Source organism: Triticum dicoccoides, chromosome 2B, assembly GCF_002162155.2.
Source record: "Triticum dicoccoides isolate Atlit2015 ecotype Zavitan chromosome 2B, WEW_v2.0, whole genome shotgun sequence".
NCBI lineage: Eukaryota > Viridiplantae > Streptophyta > Magnoliopsida > Poales > Poaceae > Triticum > Triticum dicoccoides.
In genome coordinates, this window is record NC_041383.1 from 264,930,584 (window position 1) to 264,947,846 (window position 17,263).

The 17,263-nt window shown below is 39.3% G+C and overlaps 1 protein-coding gene across 1 annotated transcript; it reads right to left on the reverse strand.

The window, feature by feature from the left end:
* Positions 1–915: 915 nt before the first annotated feature.
* Positions 916–6,489, reverse strand: LOC119363447 (TBC1 domain family member 15-like). Its single transcript, XM_037628800.1, has 11 exons — positions 5,978–6,489; positions 4,963–5,058; positions 4,725–4,828; positions 3,737–3,996; positions 3,539–3,661; positions 3,377–3,465; positions 3,124–3,229; positions 2,931–3,028; positions 1,665–1,934; positions 1,375–1,458; positions 916–1,222 (listed from the first exon to the last, which is right to left on the reverse strand). The coding sequence occupies exons 1-11, from the start codon at positions 6,077–6,079 to the stop codon at positions 1,202–1,204; spliced, it is 1,353 nt and encodes a 450-aa protein (XP_037484697.1). The 5' UTR covers positions 6,080–6,489; the 3' UTR covers positions 916–1,201.
* Positions 6,490–17,263: the final 10,774 nt, after the last annotated feature.

Sequence of the window (17,263 nt, forward strand, 5' to 3'; positions counted from 1 at the left end):
GCGGCCTGCACGTGATGGACAGCATCAGTAGTACCACGGAGGACAAGTGATTGATTGACTTCATTTTCACGAGAAGATGTAGCAGCGGCAATGGATATCTCGGCGGATATCTCCTCGTGAGCTGATGCGTCGCTAATTGTCTCGGGACTGCGGCAACTCGTGGATCTGGCTGCAACCGCGATTTGTACGCTTGAACGCGTACGTACAACAGCCCGACTCCCCGTCGATCTCGGACACGGGCGATGACTTCGGCGGAAACTGCGGTTCGACGGATCGCAGGATGGCGACGGCTGGCGCGGGAGACGCGGGGGCTGGGTGGCGGCGGCGCGAAGGAGGGGCGCCGCGGCTGCGGCGGCGGCGCGTGGGAGTCGCGCGGCGGCGGAGGCGGAAGCTAGGGTTAGAACCCGGGAACTGATACCATGTATGTTGTGAGAATTGCATGATGTATTGCTCTTCGTGCATAGGCACGTATATATGATATATAAAGGTGGGTCACGACCTCAACTATAGAAGGAACTAGGAGGCGGGCCCAATACACAATATGCTTTTTTTAAATCTTAGCCGTAGGTATCAAATTTAACGGTGGAGATAATTTAAGTGGAGCAATGGGGTGGCTTGTTTGCGTCTTATTTTAATAATATAATACTAATAGATACTCCCTTCGTTCTTAAATATTTGTTTTTTTAGATTTCAAGTGGACTATCACATACAGATGTATATAGACATATTTTAGAGTGTAGATTCACTTATTTTGCTTCGTATGTAGACATTTATCGAAATCTCTAGAAAGACAAATATTTAGGAACGGAGGGAGTAGATAATAGATTCAGAACACAAGGGAGCAAAATCGTGCAGTGTAAGGCGTCAAATTTTCTTGGAACAAAGTTCTGTACTTCTGTGGCTACAATATTCTCGCCAGGTGAATCTCAACATGCATGACATTTCAACTTGAACTGAAATTATTATTTTTGCAAGGTGCCCACAGCACCATGTCTGTACAAGCATATGAACTTATGTGGGATACAGAGAACGTGATATCATTACATACAGAAGTTGCATCTATCCTGTATCCGGGGCCATCTTCCGATTATGACCACCCGTGAAAACCTTCGCTCGCTGTTTCTGTGCCAAACATGGTCGTGTATGTGTAGATTCAAATGGTAAAGAATCCCTCAGTGGAAGCATATCTTCCGGTGCCTTTTTAGGTTTTCTTTGCCTGTACCTGTAAAATGAACATAGTTACGTTTGTAGGTTTTCTTTGTCTCATTGATAGTCTACTAGTAGTAGCTAGGGTATTGGAGTACTTTATCTGTTTATATGACACTAAATCTAGTCAGGTTATTGCAAATAAAAGTGAGAAGAATAGCAACTTACCAGTTTGAGGTATTTCTTGTGAAGTTTCAGAGCTCCAGCGCAGGCTTTTTTCGCATCTAAATTCCCATTTACATCATTCAATATCTGAAAGGAAACAAATGCAGGAGTTGCAGATACAGAACACATGATGATATACAAACATATAATATGGGCTTAAATTTGATTTAATTTTAGGAGATGTGCTTAAAATTGGCCTTCTTTTAACTAAAAAGAAGCTTAGTTGTTGGCAACTTGCTTAAAACTGATTGGGAATTTTGAAAAGAAAGAAAAGTCAGGTTTTGGTCCAGTACCCTAATAAGATCATCCAGTCCTCTAGCTTCTTGTAACAGTTTTTCTCTCTTTTCCTTGAGCACACTTGCAACCATGAAAACTGAAATGGGAACTGGGCCATCAGTTTCCTCAGAGACATCCTTATCCTTGTCCTTGTCCTTGTCCTTATCCCACTTGGCAAAATGGCGCACTCCTCTTAATTTTGATTTCGATACTTTTTTATGTGCACCGCTTGCTTCTTCACATGCTGCAAAGAAGATATCTGGATCGTATTCGAGAGCCCACATCATCTGTTGGTAGGTTTTAAAAATCAGATAAGAGAATCAGAAGCAACTAACAGAAACTCATTCTGATACTAATACCACTTAACATTTGCCAATACCAAATAAATATTAGTGCTTACAATTTTGTGAGATTTTTTTTCATGCAAGCACACAAACCACCCTACTTTGCAAATAGATGGAAACGTGTTATTATCTTTCTTTTTTCCTCAAGAGGAAGCAAGCCACTAAATTCGTCCACGTGTAACAAATAATGGAACACCTATTTGAATAGAAGTAATTTCAGTAAAGGAGAGAGATCAAATGCAACATGCATACAAACCCTTTAGTTTAAGCACATGATAAAAGTCGAAGAATCCAAACCAGGTTGTAGACAGTGTACTTTTCAATTGACTTAGCCAATCTGTATTACTGAAGCTCTAACTCTCTATGTCGAGAGTAATGAAAAAAGAGAAAATTCTGACAAAATAATAAATGAAAGAACAAAGTTACTATTCATGGCAAAATTCTCTTTTTTGGTTTACCATCCCATTTTCAATTGGAAGTTAATTTGAAACGATGATACATCTAAAAGACTCCACAAACTAAGGGCAGCCCGGTGCACGTAGCTCCCGCTTGCGCAGGGTCCGGGGAGGTCCGACCAATTTGGGTCTATAGTAGGCAGCCTTTCCCTACATTTCTGCAAGAGGTTGTTTCCAGGACTTGAACCCGTGACCTCATGGTCACAAGGCAACAACTTTACCGTTGCGCCAAGGCTCCCCTTCAAAAGACTCCACAAACTACATTGCCAAAAAAAGGGAATCGTCATGTTGATCTTTTACCTAAGCCAACAGGATTTTGTGATCCCCCCTAAAGTAACTTTCCACCCTCTATCTCACATTCTATAAAATGTACAGCATATAATAATTTAGAACAACCATCAAACAGAAAAATGAGATGTCAAAATCGATTGTCTGGTTCTAGCAATACTCATCATACTACATTGTTATTACGATAGCTTCATACCTCCCACAGGTACAAGGAGTCCCCAAATGACACCTCACGTCGAAATAGAACCATGAACATACGGAATGCAAAAAGATAGTCACCTCCACCAAGTGTTTCTGTGTCCAGAACTCAACAATATTATAAAACCATAGGTAAACCAGAGAAAAGAAGATTAGATGTTTCACAATATGATTGGTCCAGAAATTTATACCTAGGTGGTCATGTAGCTTGGGGTCCAGCACCTGAATAATAGATGCAAGGTGCTGAAGTTGGTTAGCCACCCCAACAGATTGATCTGTGCATCTGAAATTTCCTCGCTTTAAAGATCAAACATCAGATGGTTAGAACAATGACAAAGAAAAAAGAAATCAATTCTATGTAATTTCTAGTAGAAGAAATGCACAATGGTTACTTTTATAATTAGAGGAAAGATGTCATGAGAAAACATGGCGGGCAAGGCATACCAATCTACGCATCAACTTCTCAAAGCACCAAAATGCATCTGCCTCATCGTTGAGTAGCACAATCATTGGTGAGCATAAATCACTCATTCCTGTGAGATATACAAGTTACATTGTAAGCTTGTCTGGATACTAAGTTTCCTGTGCAAGTCAGATGTAGCGTACCTTGACAGTAACCAACATCTTTGTCAATCCATGCATACACGGCTAGAATATCCCACAACTTTGAAAGATTTTCCTTGTTCTCGTAAAATACCATGGTGCGGTCAGTACGTAGCACGTCAAGTCCTATATTATTTTCAAAAATCAGAAGAAATTGGGTGAAAAGAGTCAAAGTAGAGAAACATAAGGGTTACACTTTACCAATTTGATGTAATGTAAGCTTCCATTCAATAATTTGCTTGTCAGTAATACGTTCTGCAGATTCGTCTACTTCAATTCCATTGTGGTTGCTAGTTGAAGCACCCTCTGAGGTGTTTTGGTTTGAAGTAGCCTCAAGTAAAACCAAAGGATCCTTAATAGGTCTTCCATCCTCAGTGATAAGTGGTGCTGTGATAACTTTACCACTACCAACATGAGAATCCATCTCTTTGCATTCTTCCTTCCATCTAGCATATTGTAGCCTGCATAAATCATCAGGTAAAACACTTCAGACCAAGTGAACACAGTGTTCTATTTACAGTTATCTACTGCTGAAAATCATAAAAATAAATTATTAGAGATATCATGGGAAACATAACCGTAATGCTTCGATATTACAATGGCCACTGCATGATTAACAGTTAAAGAAAAATTGGCATGCTCCTGATGATACCCACAATTGCCTCCTTTTTCTCATTATGTAAGCATACGTCTATTGTTTTTGGAAGGCGCTATCCTTTTTGGGGGATAGAGTACATTAAGTAGGCGATAATTTTTTTGGAGCAATATGGCTGATTTAGATAAGGATACTCCATGCTTACTGTTTGGTTAAACTATCTTCAGACATAATTCAACTTGTAGCTTGTGAGAGAAATAATAATGACAGTTGCAACGAATATTACTAAAAAATATATTTCCCCAAAGAATATTATTCAGTAGAAATAGCACTTGAGATGGGATGCATCATAATATGCATTTGAGAAACAAAAAAAAAACAAATATCTTGGTAAAGGTTTTGGACCGGAACAGAGCAACCATATGCAAATCAAATATGTCAGACAACAACTCAAATTTGAAATAAATAGCGTGAGCGGACAGCCGTATAATGGATGTCAGATGCATGATTAAGATGTTGACATGATGACATGACTCTTGAAGGTAGTGTGCAGTAGCAAAATTGCACACCAGATGCTCTAAGGAAGGACAGTACCTTCTTATTTGCCTGATCTCCTCCCTCTCATCAAAGGTACTCCTCGGATCAAAGCAGCCAAGTAAGAACTCCCAAACCTCCCCCCTGACAGTCGGGTGAACACCCTAAAAGAACAACATAAACCATCTATGATCTTTAGATTGTTAACCATGCACAATCACAATGCATATAAGAAGACAATTGTCTAACAATAGCGTATTTTGAAACTCAGAAAAAACTCTAAATTGAGGAATCTTACTCCTTTTTGTATCCGGCTTAGGACCGAGGCAATGTCAAGACAGCCATCAGGATTAAATGCAGCTTGCCATTTCCGAACACTCAGTGTTTTGCCAGCCTGAAACAAAGGGACAATACTAAGTTGCTCAGAATAAGAAAGGACTCTACTCCATACATAAGAAACAAGAGTGGCCTTAACACCATTGCAGATCATAATGGGTATGTTCCCCAGTGCTCTCCCAAGAACTAAGATGGAAAATACGACATTTAAAGCACATTGCAGCCTTATTTACAAGCACCACCACAAATCATCATGCTTGAAAGTAAGTAACATTGAGCTTTAAAATCAGTAGAAGCACATAAAGAAAACGAGTTTTCACGGCAACTATGATTAGAAGTAACTAAACATGCACAAACTTCCTATCTCTAATTGTATTAACCCCGTGCCAACTTCCTCGCTTTTATTTAACCTGATGATAAATGCTAAATTTTACTTCTTTGTCCTAATTAGGCCTTTGTTTCGGGGTTTTTTTTTCATTTTTTGTTCTGCTTTGTTAGTTTTGTATCTTTTTGGCGGGTCTGGTTGTCTTCTTTCTCTGATACAAAATGACGCGCATTTTGATGTGTGTTCAGGAAAACCTATATATGTTGCAATGTGGTGAATATTGTTTGTCATTTTGTACAAAATCAGTGATAAATTAAGAAACAAATAGTTCGACCTGTCATTTGCAACACATTCACATTCACAAAAGGAAATTACTCCAAAATTATTCTGCAAAAGCAAAAATTAATTTTTATTGCAACGATACACCCTTAGATTCTCCATATTTTCAACTCAAAAATAAATTCTCCATATTTTCACTCGTGTAATGCTTTTACTCGAGATTCTTCAGCATTTTCATCCATATCATCGATATTGCATTGTACATACTCCAATGCCATGAATATCCCACTTTGCCTAGAACCAGTACATTTCGGTAGGCCCAACAGCTACCACACAAACACAAAATGAAATAGAAGGAAAAAGGAAAGCAAACCTTGATCTTGAACTTGCTTTTGGGCACATCGTCTGTGCAATCCGAGCGGACCTCGTAGTACGAATCCGCGGGCGTCCCGCTGCTGATCCCCCACTTGATCATTTTCCAAGTGAATCAGGAATGTAGCAGCAGCCGGAACCCAATCAAGAAGCCAAGAAAGGCGGCAGCGCCTCTGAGGGAAGGGGGGAGGAACCAGGCTCTATTTGACCTCACGAATCAAAAAATGGCAAAAGCAAACCAGGATGAGATAATGGGATCAAGTGCAATGGAACTGATCCCCCCTTGGACCTTCTCCTCCTGAAAGGAAGGATGCGAGTGGAATCGCAGGAGGAGGGGAGGTTAAGGGGGGACGAGGTCAGGCAAAATCGGGAAGGCCTAGTGGGGTTAAATTAGAGAGGACAGGGGCGAGGGGCGTGGAAGGACGAGGACGACCGGTTCCAAGCCGCTGCCGGGCACGAGCTTGCCGGCTTCTACGGGCATCTTGCCCATCTTGGTGCTAGTTTTCATGGTCGGAAATGGAGAGCGACGCTTGCTCTTCAGCGAAGAAGACTTCGCCTTCTCCTTTTCCTTTTTTGGAGAAAAGGAAGACTTGGTTCCAGTTTTGGAAAATTAGTCAATTTCATGATTAATTCCAAATACTCCCTCCATCTACTCATATTTTGAACGATTTGGGTCTAAAAATAATAATCTGGCCCCCGCGTCCCCTCCAAGCAACTCGGGCAGCGACCGCGCATCACCCAAAATCCACTGACCTTCGGGCTGCCTCTCCTCTTCATCGTCGGCTGACCGCGCAGGGGCAAAGCTCCATACATTGCATCGCGGCGGTGGGGCGTTCCCTTCTTCCCCGTCCTCTCATCCTCATGTCGGTCTGCATTGCTTCACGCCACCGCCGCCGCCAACGGCTGCTCTGCCCTCATGAATGGATAGCTCCGGCGAGTGGGCCACTCGGCCATGATAGACTGCAGCAGCGATGTGGCTAACCGCAGCCTGGTAACCGATCCAACCGGCATGGTCTAGCAGCCGGCCAGATCAAGGTCCAACCAGGCCGGCAGAGGAGGAGGTGACAGGTGGCAGCGACGGTGTGTGTTGATAATGGAGGTTTTGACAAATCTGATGTCAAAACGTGTTTGCCTTGATTTAGATTTGATGGTGCTTCAGACCTAGTCGGCAGGGAGGTCGTAGACTACAGTGGCGGAGCTAGGGGGGGACCAGCAGGGGCCCTGGCCCCCCCTAACATCCCTGATTTGTTATTAGTTTGGATATGAACAGTGCATAAATTTGAAAAAAATACATGCATAAGTGTAGTTTGGCCCCTGCAATTAATTTTTTTGTCATTTGGCCCCCCTAATCTTAATTTCCTGGCTCCGCCACTGGTAGACTATGCTACAGCGACCTCCTACAGCTTCACGACAACGGTGTTCTCCGAAAGGTCTTCGGAGAGGGTTCATATTTTCAGATTCAGTGGTTGACTTCGGTGGTGAGATGCAAACTATCGATGAGAACTTGACAAGGAGAGATAGTTGTACAACGACAGTGGTCGCACATCGCATGTAGCTACTGGGTTCATGAAAATGTGATGGCGACAACACATGACTAACTCCGACGGTGGTGTTAAGTGCACCGGTCCTGAGCTACCGGGGTGAAAGTCTAGATATGAATATCAGTTAACGGCGACGTGCTTTTGAGTCATTACCTTATTGAAGGCATTGTTGGTAGAGATATGACAGGCAAGTCAACTCAACAAAGAACAAAAAGCAAGCAGGGGACACAAGATTTAACGTGGAAAACCCCTCCAAGATGAAGGGGGAAATACCACGGGCGCCAGCCAGCCAAACTTCACTATATCAGAGGAGGTTACAAACGCGGGGATTTACAACTGATCAACTTATCCCGTGGGACGGCTTACAAGAGGTATATATAACACAGGTGAGCTAGGTCAATAGTGATTCATACCGCGGGGGGCAACGCCCACCCCCCGCACCCTCGGGCGTCCCTGTACTGGCGACGGGCCTCGCTCCGCTCGCTCGTCAGGAGTTAGTATTTTTCTTTATACTTGAATTTGGAGCATAACATAACAAACTTCCACCTTGAGACAATTTTCATCTTGTAGCATGAATGAGAACCTCCTCCCTAAACAATAAAGAAAACACTTTCGGTGCTAAACAACCGCTAGGGATAATGAGTTATACCAACTAAGTCTGAGCAAAAGCTCAAACCTAGCAACATGAACTGGTGTTGTCAACATATCAGCAGGATTATCATGAGTAATAATCTTGCATACCTTCAGTTTACCTTGCTCAACAATGTCTCGAAAATAATGATATTTGACATCAATGTACTTCATTCTCTCATTGAACATCTGATCCTTAGTGAGGTAAATGGCACTCTGGCTGTCACAAAACAAGTTAATGCAAGAATTATCTCCACAAAGCTCATCATACAAACCTTTCAGTCAAACTGATTCTTTACATACTTCTGCAATAGCCATGTATTCTGCTTCAGTGGTAGATTGGGCAACTACTGGCTACAACATTGCCCTCCAACTCATGGCACAACCACCAACTATGAACACATAACCTGTAAGGGACCTCCTCTTGTCCAAATCGCTGGAAGCAAAATCCGAATCCACATAGCCAGCTAGTCCCTCACTAGTCTTGCCGAATTTCAAACAAGCATTGGAAGTGCCATGAAGGTACCTGAAAATCCACTAAACAGTCTTCCAATGTTCTTTACCAGGGTTAGCCATGTATCGACTGACCAAACTCATTTGCAAATGACAAATCAGGCCTAGAACACACCATGTCATACATTAAAAAACTAACAACACTGGAATATAAAACTCTTAACATATACTCAAACTCTTCAGCATTACTTGGACAATGAGAAGATGATAATTTGAAATGAGGAGCAATGGGAGTGCTTACCGACTTAGCATCATGCATGTTAAAATAATGAAGAACTTTATTAATGTAACTCTGCAGACTAAGAAATAACAAACCATAATTTTCGTCCCTCGTAATCTCCATACCTAGAATTTTCTTATCAACACTAAGATCCTTCATCTCAAACTCACCACTTAACTGTGCCTTTAAAGTAGTGATCTCTTTCTTGCCCTTAGCAGCAATCAACATATCATCAACATAAAACAACAAGTATATATAGGTGACCCATCAATAAATTTAATGTAAACACAACTATGATATGTAGACCTCTTAAATCCATGTGCTATCACAAACGAATCAAACCTTTTATATCACTGTCACAGGGATTGTTTCAAACCATATAGGGACCTCTTTAACTTGCAAACAAATTTCTCCTTACTAGGCACTATGAAACCTTCTGTTTGGTCCATATAAACCTCCTCCTCTAGTTCACCGTGCAGAAAAACAGTCTTGACATCTAACTGCTCAAGATCAAGATCATACATAGCAACAATACGAAAAAAATACATGAATGGAACTATGCTTCACAACTAGAGAGAACACATCATTATAATCAATACCTGGTATCTGACTGCAACCCTTAGCCACTAACTTTGCCTTAAATCTCGCGGGCTCACTAGGAGACAAACCCTCCTTCCTTTTGAAGATCCATTTGCGGCTAACGGTCTTCTTTTGTTTAGGAAAGCGCACAACATCCCATGTGCCATTTTTCTCAAGTGACAACATCTCTTCCTACATAGCAACAATCCACTTCTCGCGGTAACCGGAAACAACTGCTTCAGTGTATGTAGATGGCTCATGGATGTTCTCAACATGTTCTGCACAACCGAAAGCATAATGAACAATGTCACATTCTTCAATTAGGCGTTTAGGTTGTTAATGCCTCTCTTTCTCCTACCGGCTGCAAGAGACTGAACTTGTCGCTGCAAAACAGAGGGTGAGTGTTGCACATCATCATCATCATGGACCTCTGTATCTGGAGCACCATCACCATTATCATCAACTTGTGCATCTGGAGCAACATCATCATTATCCACAATTACATTTTCCTCCTCATCAAGTTGCTCAACCTGCATAGTAACTCGTTGTGGCCGTTCATCAAAAGTTTTTTTAGATCATCATGATACATAACAAATTCATTGAAAACAACACTCCTGCTCACGAAAACCTTATTAGTTTAAGGATTCCATAACTTGTATCCGTTTACTCCTGAACCGTAATCAACAAACACACACTTAATAGCTCTAGGCTCAAGTTTTCCATTATCAAAGCGTGCATATGCAGTGCAACCGAAACCTCTTAACTGTGAATAATCAGCTGGTGTACCAGACCATACCTCAATGGGAGTTTTCTTATTAAATGGAATGGATGGTGACCCATTGATGAGGTAGCAGGCGGTGGAGGCGGCTTGAGCCCAAAAATGTTTGCCCATGCGAGCATTGGACAACATGCAACGAGCCCTGGAGATGATGGTTATGTTCATGCGCTCAGCCACACCATTCTGTTGAGAGTGTATGGGACGGTGTGGTGCCTGGCGATGCCCAAGTTTCTGCATTAACTGTCAAAAGCTTTTGTACAAAATTCCATACCATTGTCAGTAAGAAGTATTTTTATCTCCCTCTCAGTTTGCCTTTCTACCATAACTTTTCAATCCTTAAAGGCATCAGACACATCATATATATTTTTCAAAAAATAAGGCCATACTTTTCTAGAGTAATCATCAATAATTGTAAGCATATAACGAGCATCAGCAAGCGAGGGTTTACGGGAAGGTCCCCACAAATCAGGATGTACGTAATCTAATATACCTTCTGTAGTATGAACAACAACATTGAATTTTACCCTCTTGTGCTTACTAAAAATGCAGTGCTCACAAAACTCCAACTCACTTACGTTGCAACCATCCAGAAGTACTCTCTTGGTCAATTCTGTCATGCCAAGTTTACTCATATGCCCAAGGCGCATATGCCAAATATTAGTTTTACTGGATTTATCAGAAGTAACAGCAACAACAACAGTACCAGTAATAGTGCTTCCTCTAAGAACATATAACTTAGCAGAATTCATGAGTCGAAGCCTACCGGAAGCATCGAGAGAAGTTAGTCTTTCTCTTTATACTTGAATTTGGAGCATAACATAACAATTGCTTGGATATGCTTGGACTAAATTTTATGGGTGAAAACTTAGATTATGGTCTTGATAGTTGAATCCGGTGACGGAAACGCCTGAGCGTCGTTTCCTTCCCGAAGGCACTGCTGTAGAAGAGCGTCGTTGTCTGTGTGGTGCCATGAGATGGTTGATGCGGATACGGTCCTTGCTACAGTTTGCCGCTCATGGATCTGAACGCTTTGTGATTTGTTTTCTTTTTCTCTCGCCTACACATAGTTTTGGACTATGACTTTGCTAAGTGCTGCATGTTTTTGTGTGCGTTGATTTTTCTATGTGCATCCAAGCCATACAGAAGCAGGGAATGTGTGTATTCTCTTGATGCTTTATTTAAGCTAATAACATCAACCTTTTTAAAAAAAAGATCTACTCATATTTTTTTGTTTGATTTTAACCATTATTTCTGACAATAAAATATGATTTATATGTCTTTATTAGCAAACCCGCTAAATCATGACTGGAGCCACAATGTCACATACATTGTTTTAACTGTATGGAACATTTGTGTATAGTACTACAGAAACATTATATGTTGTATAAAGATTTTTTAAAATTTTCACGTACATTTTTTTTTCAATTTCAGGAACATGGTTTCATGCCAGGAGCAATTTGTAAATGATGTCAACATATTTCTTAGTTGCATTGACATTTTTTATACTGTGCGACCATTTGTTTTTCTCCAAATTCATGGTTTTCGAATTAAGTATAAATTCAAAAAATATATTCATTTAAAATATAAATATAAATAAGAAAGGAAAAAAAGGAATAGATAAATGACCATGATGTTTGTGTGAGGTCATCGTGGAGGGGGGAGCCTATGTCGTGCTCGCGCACGCGAGCGAGGGCGAAGCACTGCTGCTGCGCTGTGTCGCGTTATAAGCTAGACATATGCACCCGTGCCGCATCCTATTTGGCGCTTAAGGCGCCGGCGACGGGATCGACCAGCGACCACCTCGTTAGGAAGCTAGCATAGTAACCACTAGGCCATATCATCCGCGTTTGCACAATTACTTGGTTTACCCATTTTATTACGGTCTCAGTTCGCGGATCGCTGGTCAGTTTTCTGCACTTTTATTCGTTTTTTTCTTGTTCATTCTTTTTTCTTGTCTTTTTCCTGTTCTCTTAAATGTGCAGTTTTTGGTTTAATTTTGTGATTTTTCTTAAAATCGATGAGCTTTTATCCCAAAATCGATGATTTTTTAAAATTGACGTATTTTCTCAATTTTTTTAAAAATAAAAAAAGATGAATTGTTTTTCAAATTTGACAAATTTTATTCAAAAACTTTTTTTCAAAATCGATGAACTTTTCTACAAAATTGACGATTTTTTTCTAAATTCGATGAACTTTTTTTCAAAATTGATGAACCTTTTTCGCAATCGATGAACTTTTCTTCAAATCGATGAACTTTTTCTAAAATTCTGAAATTTTATTGAAAATTGATGAACTTTTTAGAAATTTTGAGAACGTTTTTTCAAAATATGTGAACCTTTTTCACTTTTGTGATTTTTTCTTTAAAATTTATGAAAGTTTTTAAAAATGGGATGAACTCTTTTTTCCAAATTTTTGCACTTTTTAAAAAATCCGTGAATGTTTTTCCAATTTCATTCAAATTTGTGAATGAGAGATCCTACACGAAAAAGAGACTCGTGAGCGAGTGATCCTTTGTTTAGGGAGCAAGTGAGTTTTGGGCCATGGCCCAGTAAGCTATCGTGTGGGCATCAGGACCGAACAGGAGCTCGCGGCACGTGCCGAGAACGACGAGAGGTCCTGTCGGGAAAATCCTATTCGCCGCTCACTGCGGCAAACTGTCGAGCGATCGCACAGGGCAGCGCAGCGAGCGAAGAAATGGGCCGGCCCACACATAATGCGTCCAAACCGGTTTTGGGAACCTTCCAGAAGGTTCCCTAAATCGGGTTTTTTTCCTGTATCTTTTTCCTGGTTCTTTTTCGGATTTCTATCGTTTTTTTATTTCTCTTTTTTTCGTTTCTGTTTCTTTTTCATTTTTTCGTTTTTTGTTTCTTGTTTCACTTTCTTTTTCATGTTTATTTTTCTTTTTCAGAATATGTTCATAGTTTTACAAAATGTTTATGATTTTCTTTTTTATTTCCTTTTCTTTTCTTCTCTTCATTTAAAAAAAACAAAATTTTAAATTTTGTTCGTGTTACCAAAAAATGTTCTCAAAATTCAAAATTTGTTCTAGTTACACAACAAAGTACAAAACTTCTGAAATTCAGAAAATGTACTGAATTTCAATTTTTTGTTCACATATTCAAAAAATGTTCGCACTTCCAAATTTGTTCGGGATTTTTTAAAATTTCTCTCCGTTTCAGAAATTGTTCTCAAGATTCAAAAAATGTTCGTGCATTAGAAAATTGTTCGGACTTCCAAATTTGTTCGGAATTTTTCAAAATTTCTCCCCGTTTCAAAATATGTTCTCAAGATTCAAAAAATGTTCATGCTTCAAAAAATTGTTCGTGCTTCCAAATTTGTTCAGGATTTTTTAAAACTGTTCACCATTTCAAAATTTGTTCTCAAGATTCAAATTTTTTGGGAATTAAAAATTGTTCGCCCGTTTTTAAAAAGTGTTCGCATTTCGCAAACAAGAATTTCATAAAATATTCATAAATTAAAAATATCAGTGTTTTAGAAATTTTGTTCCTGTTTTTTAAAAAATGTTCGCATTTTGAAAAAGTTGTTCATAATTTTGAAAAATTGTTCACGCTTCCAAATTTGTTCGGGATTTTTCAAAATTGTTCTCTATTTCAAAATTTGTTCTGAAGATTAAAAAAATGTTCGTGATTTAAAAAATTGTTCGCTCTTCCAAATTTGTTCGGTATTTTTCAAAATTGTTCTCTATTTCAAAATTTGGTCTGAAGATTAAAACAATTTGTGCTTTCAAAAATTGTTCTCTTTTTTAAAAAAAAATCCCCGTTTTCAAAAATTGTTCACAAATTCCAAATTTTGTTCATGTTTTCATTTTTTCAGGAGTTTCAAAAAATGTTCCAGTTAAAAAATTGTTCACAAATTTCTATAAAATAGTGTTAGCAAATTTTGTTCAGGAATTTCAAAATATGTTCACGTTTCCAAATTTTGTTTTGAAATTTTAAAAAATGTTCTCTTTCAAAAAATTGTTCAAGATTTTCAAAAAAAATTTCTTATTTTGATACAATGTTATAGTTTTTAAAATTTTGTTCACAAATTTTAGAAAGTGTTTGCGTTTCACTGAACATTTCATTTTTTGGAAAAAAAATTTCTTCCGAAAGTTCTAAACTGATTCGTATCTGCGCAGAATGTTTGGTTCTTTAGGATCGATGCTAGTCTTTTAAATAGCTACACGTGCTAGGTCAGTTGGTAGGTACTCGGCACTTATAGTTGTGGGTCATGTGTTCGAATCCCGACAACAGCCTATATATTTTTTAGCCTCAGTGCGCTTTCGATTTCGGTTTGCTCTCTTCATGGGCTGGCCCAGTCAAAGCCACGCCTGTGCGAAACGGCAGCAACTTGACGCAGAGAGCGTCACATAGGAGGTCCCGTCCTGTTGGACGCTCGCGAGGGGCAAACAGACTAGCATTCGCTGAAGGACGCGCAAAACAGGCCGGCCCATTCACAGGCATTGAATGGAAAAACTTCATGCAAAATAAAATCTTGCGCCTGGATTCGAACTCACGACCGCACAGAACAAAGCAACTTTCATAGCCAGTCGAGCTAGCAACTCAACTTGACTAAAATGCAACACGATGGCTTAAGTAATAAATACAACGGCAGACCAGTTTTTTTCTTATAAAAAAACAACAATTCTTGGGGAAATGTGAACAAATTTCCTTTAGAAAAATGCGAATAGCGTTTGAAAATGTAAAAAAAATCAAACAACATTTTAAACGTGATTTGTTTTGAAAAAAGAGAACAATAATTGAAAAACGTGAACAATTTTTCATATAGGATGAACAATTTTTAAATGTACATTGAACATTTTCATAATATACGCTGAACAATTCCTAAAAGCACATTGAACATTTTTGTGATATATGCAGAACAATTTTCTGAAATACACCATGAACATTTTGTAGTACATGTTGAACTATTTCTTATTATAATCTGAACAAGTTTCGAATAAAGGTGAACAATTTCTTAAATACGATGAACATTTTTGTAGTATATGGTGAACTATTTCTTATTATATGCTGAACAAGTTTAAAATAAAGGTGAACAATTTCTTAAATATGATGAACATTTTTGTAATAAACCATGAATATTTTTATAATGCATAGTCCACGTTTTCATAATATACGGTGAATATTTTCTTAATGTACGATGAACATTTTGTTTCAATACATGGTGAAATTTTGTACTACAAAAAGGGAAACAGAGAAAAGAACAGTAAAAACAAAAACAAAAGAAAGAAATAAGAAGAAAAATGAAAAATAAAAAAAAGAATATAACCATGTTAAAAACCAAAACAGTGAAGAACTTGTTCAGGGAACCTTCTAGAAGGTTCCCACAACCGGCTAGGAACCTTCCAGAAGGTTCCCCAAACAGGGATCCCGAAGGGAAGAAACAGCAGCGATGCTGAAACGTGGGCCGGCCCAAGTGGTGAATACACTTTTTTTGAATTTGAGAACAATTTTTGAAAGTAACTAACATTTTTTGAATATCTGAATACTTTTTGAATCCGTGACATTTTTTATTGATGAAAATTTTTAACTCATGAGCAGTTTTGAAATTTGGGAACAATTGTTGAAATTCATGAACATTTTTTAAAACTCATGAACTTTTTGGATTCTTAAATATATTTTAATTCATGGTTTTTATAAATCCTAATTATATTCTTAAAATATGAGTTCGTGAATGGTTCTCTATGTAAAAAAAGGAAACAAAGAAGAAAAACAAAAAAAAGAGCGCCAAACCCACACATGGACCAGCCCAAAATGACGAATGGGGGAGCTAGGGGTGCGAGTTAGCTCGCTTTCTAGCGTGTGAGTCGGGGAATAGGAGGACTGTACCAAGGCAGCGCCATCGCGTGTTCGCACACACAAATCTTGACAAACACTTTAATGGTTATGGATTAGATCGAGATTTAGTTATTTCTCAATTGATTGAGAAATAATAATCCAGCTAACTTATAGGCTAGTGTCTTTTATTTTTCAGGCCGAAAGGTAGGTTGCCACCACGAGTAACACCAGCAAAGCCACGGTTACCCCTTGATCCAAAGTCAACATCAGCTCTATTTTTTTGGCTGGATTCTTGTTTGGGCATCGCATGTAGCCAGTCTTATATTCATGGCTTTTATAATTAGTTTATAAAAAGGCAATTGTTCTCTCCTACTCAAAAGAGGGGCGTTCCCTATTTCACTTCTTTCGTCAAGCCCTTCCAGCACGGCTTGACAAAACTGTCACTAGCAACCCTAACCGCGACTAAACCATCTGTTATCAGATACCCTAGCGATCGATCTCATCTGGCTGGCCCAAGCGGTTGATATTTTGTTTTTGCGAGGATCCCTAATGACCAATCTCTGGCTAGCCCAAGTTTACTCGATCGGATCAATCATCTCAAGCCCAGCAAGCGTGCACGATCGGTCGACCTTTTTAGTGTTTCAATCGATCTGTTAGGTTTTCCTGACTCGGACGCACAATCACGATCAATCTTTTATTCTTGACTCGGATGGGCAATCATGATCGATCTTTCCCGTGGATCGTACACCTTCGTTCTACATCTACTATGAAAAGAAAACACTAGTTAGAGTTAAGCACGTTTCCAGCCCCTCTACATGCATAAGTCTGAATAGACTGGCGGGGCTCTGTGTTGGACTATCGAAATGGAGGCTAGCATCATGGACGGAGGTGGTCATCACTGTCATGCCGTCTCCTATGTCTCCACATCCATCTCATTCGTCCTGTCAATTGCATGGCTTCATGGTACGCGAGATTGTAACCGCCACTCTCAGAGTTTGAGATTCCTAACCTTATACACATAGTATGACTTAATCATATATTCAGTTTCTAGAAACAAGGATAAGTGAAGACATCGACCTATTGAGTGAGGTGGGGTCTTCAACCATTCTTATTTATATTAGGGATGCATGACATTTTTTTTCTTCTGTTGTAACGCATGGCCATGTTTGTTTGTCAGCTTATAAGACCTAGTAGGGATGGCACCCGCAAGGTATGGGCACAGATGAAG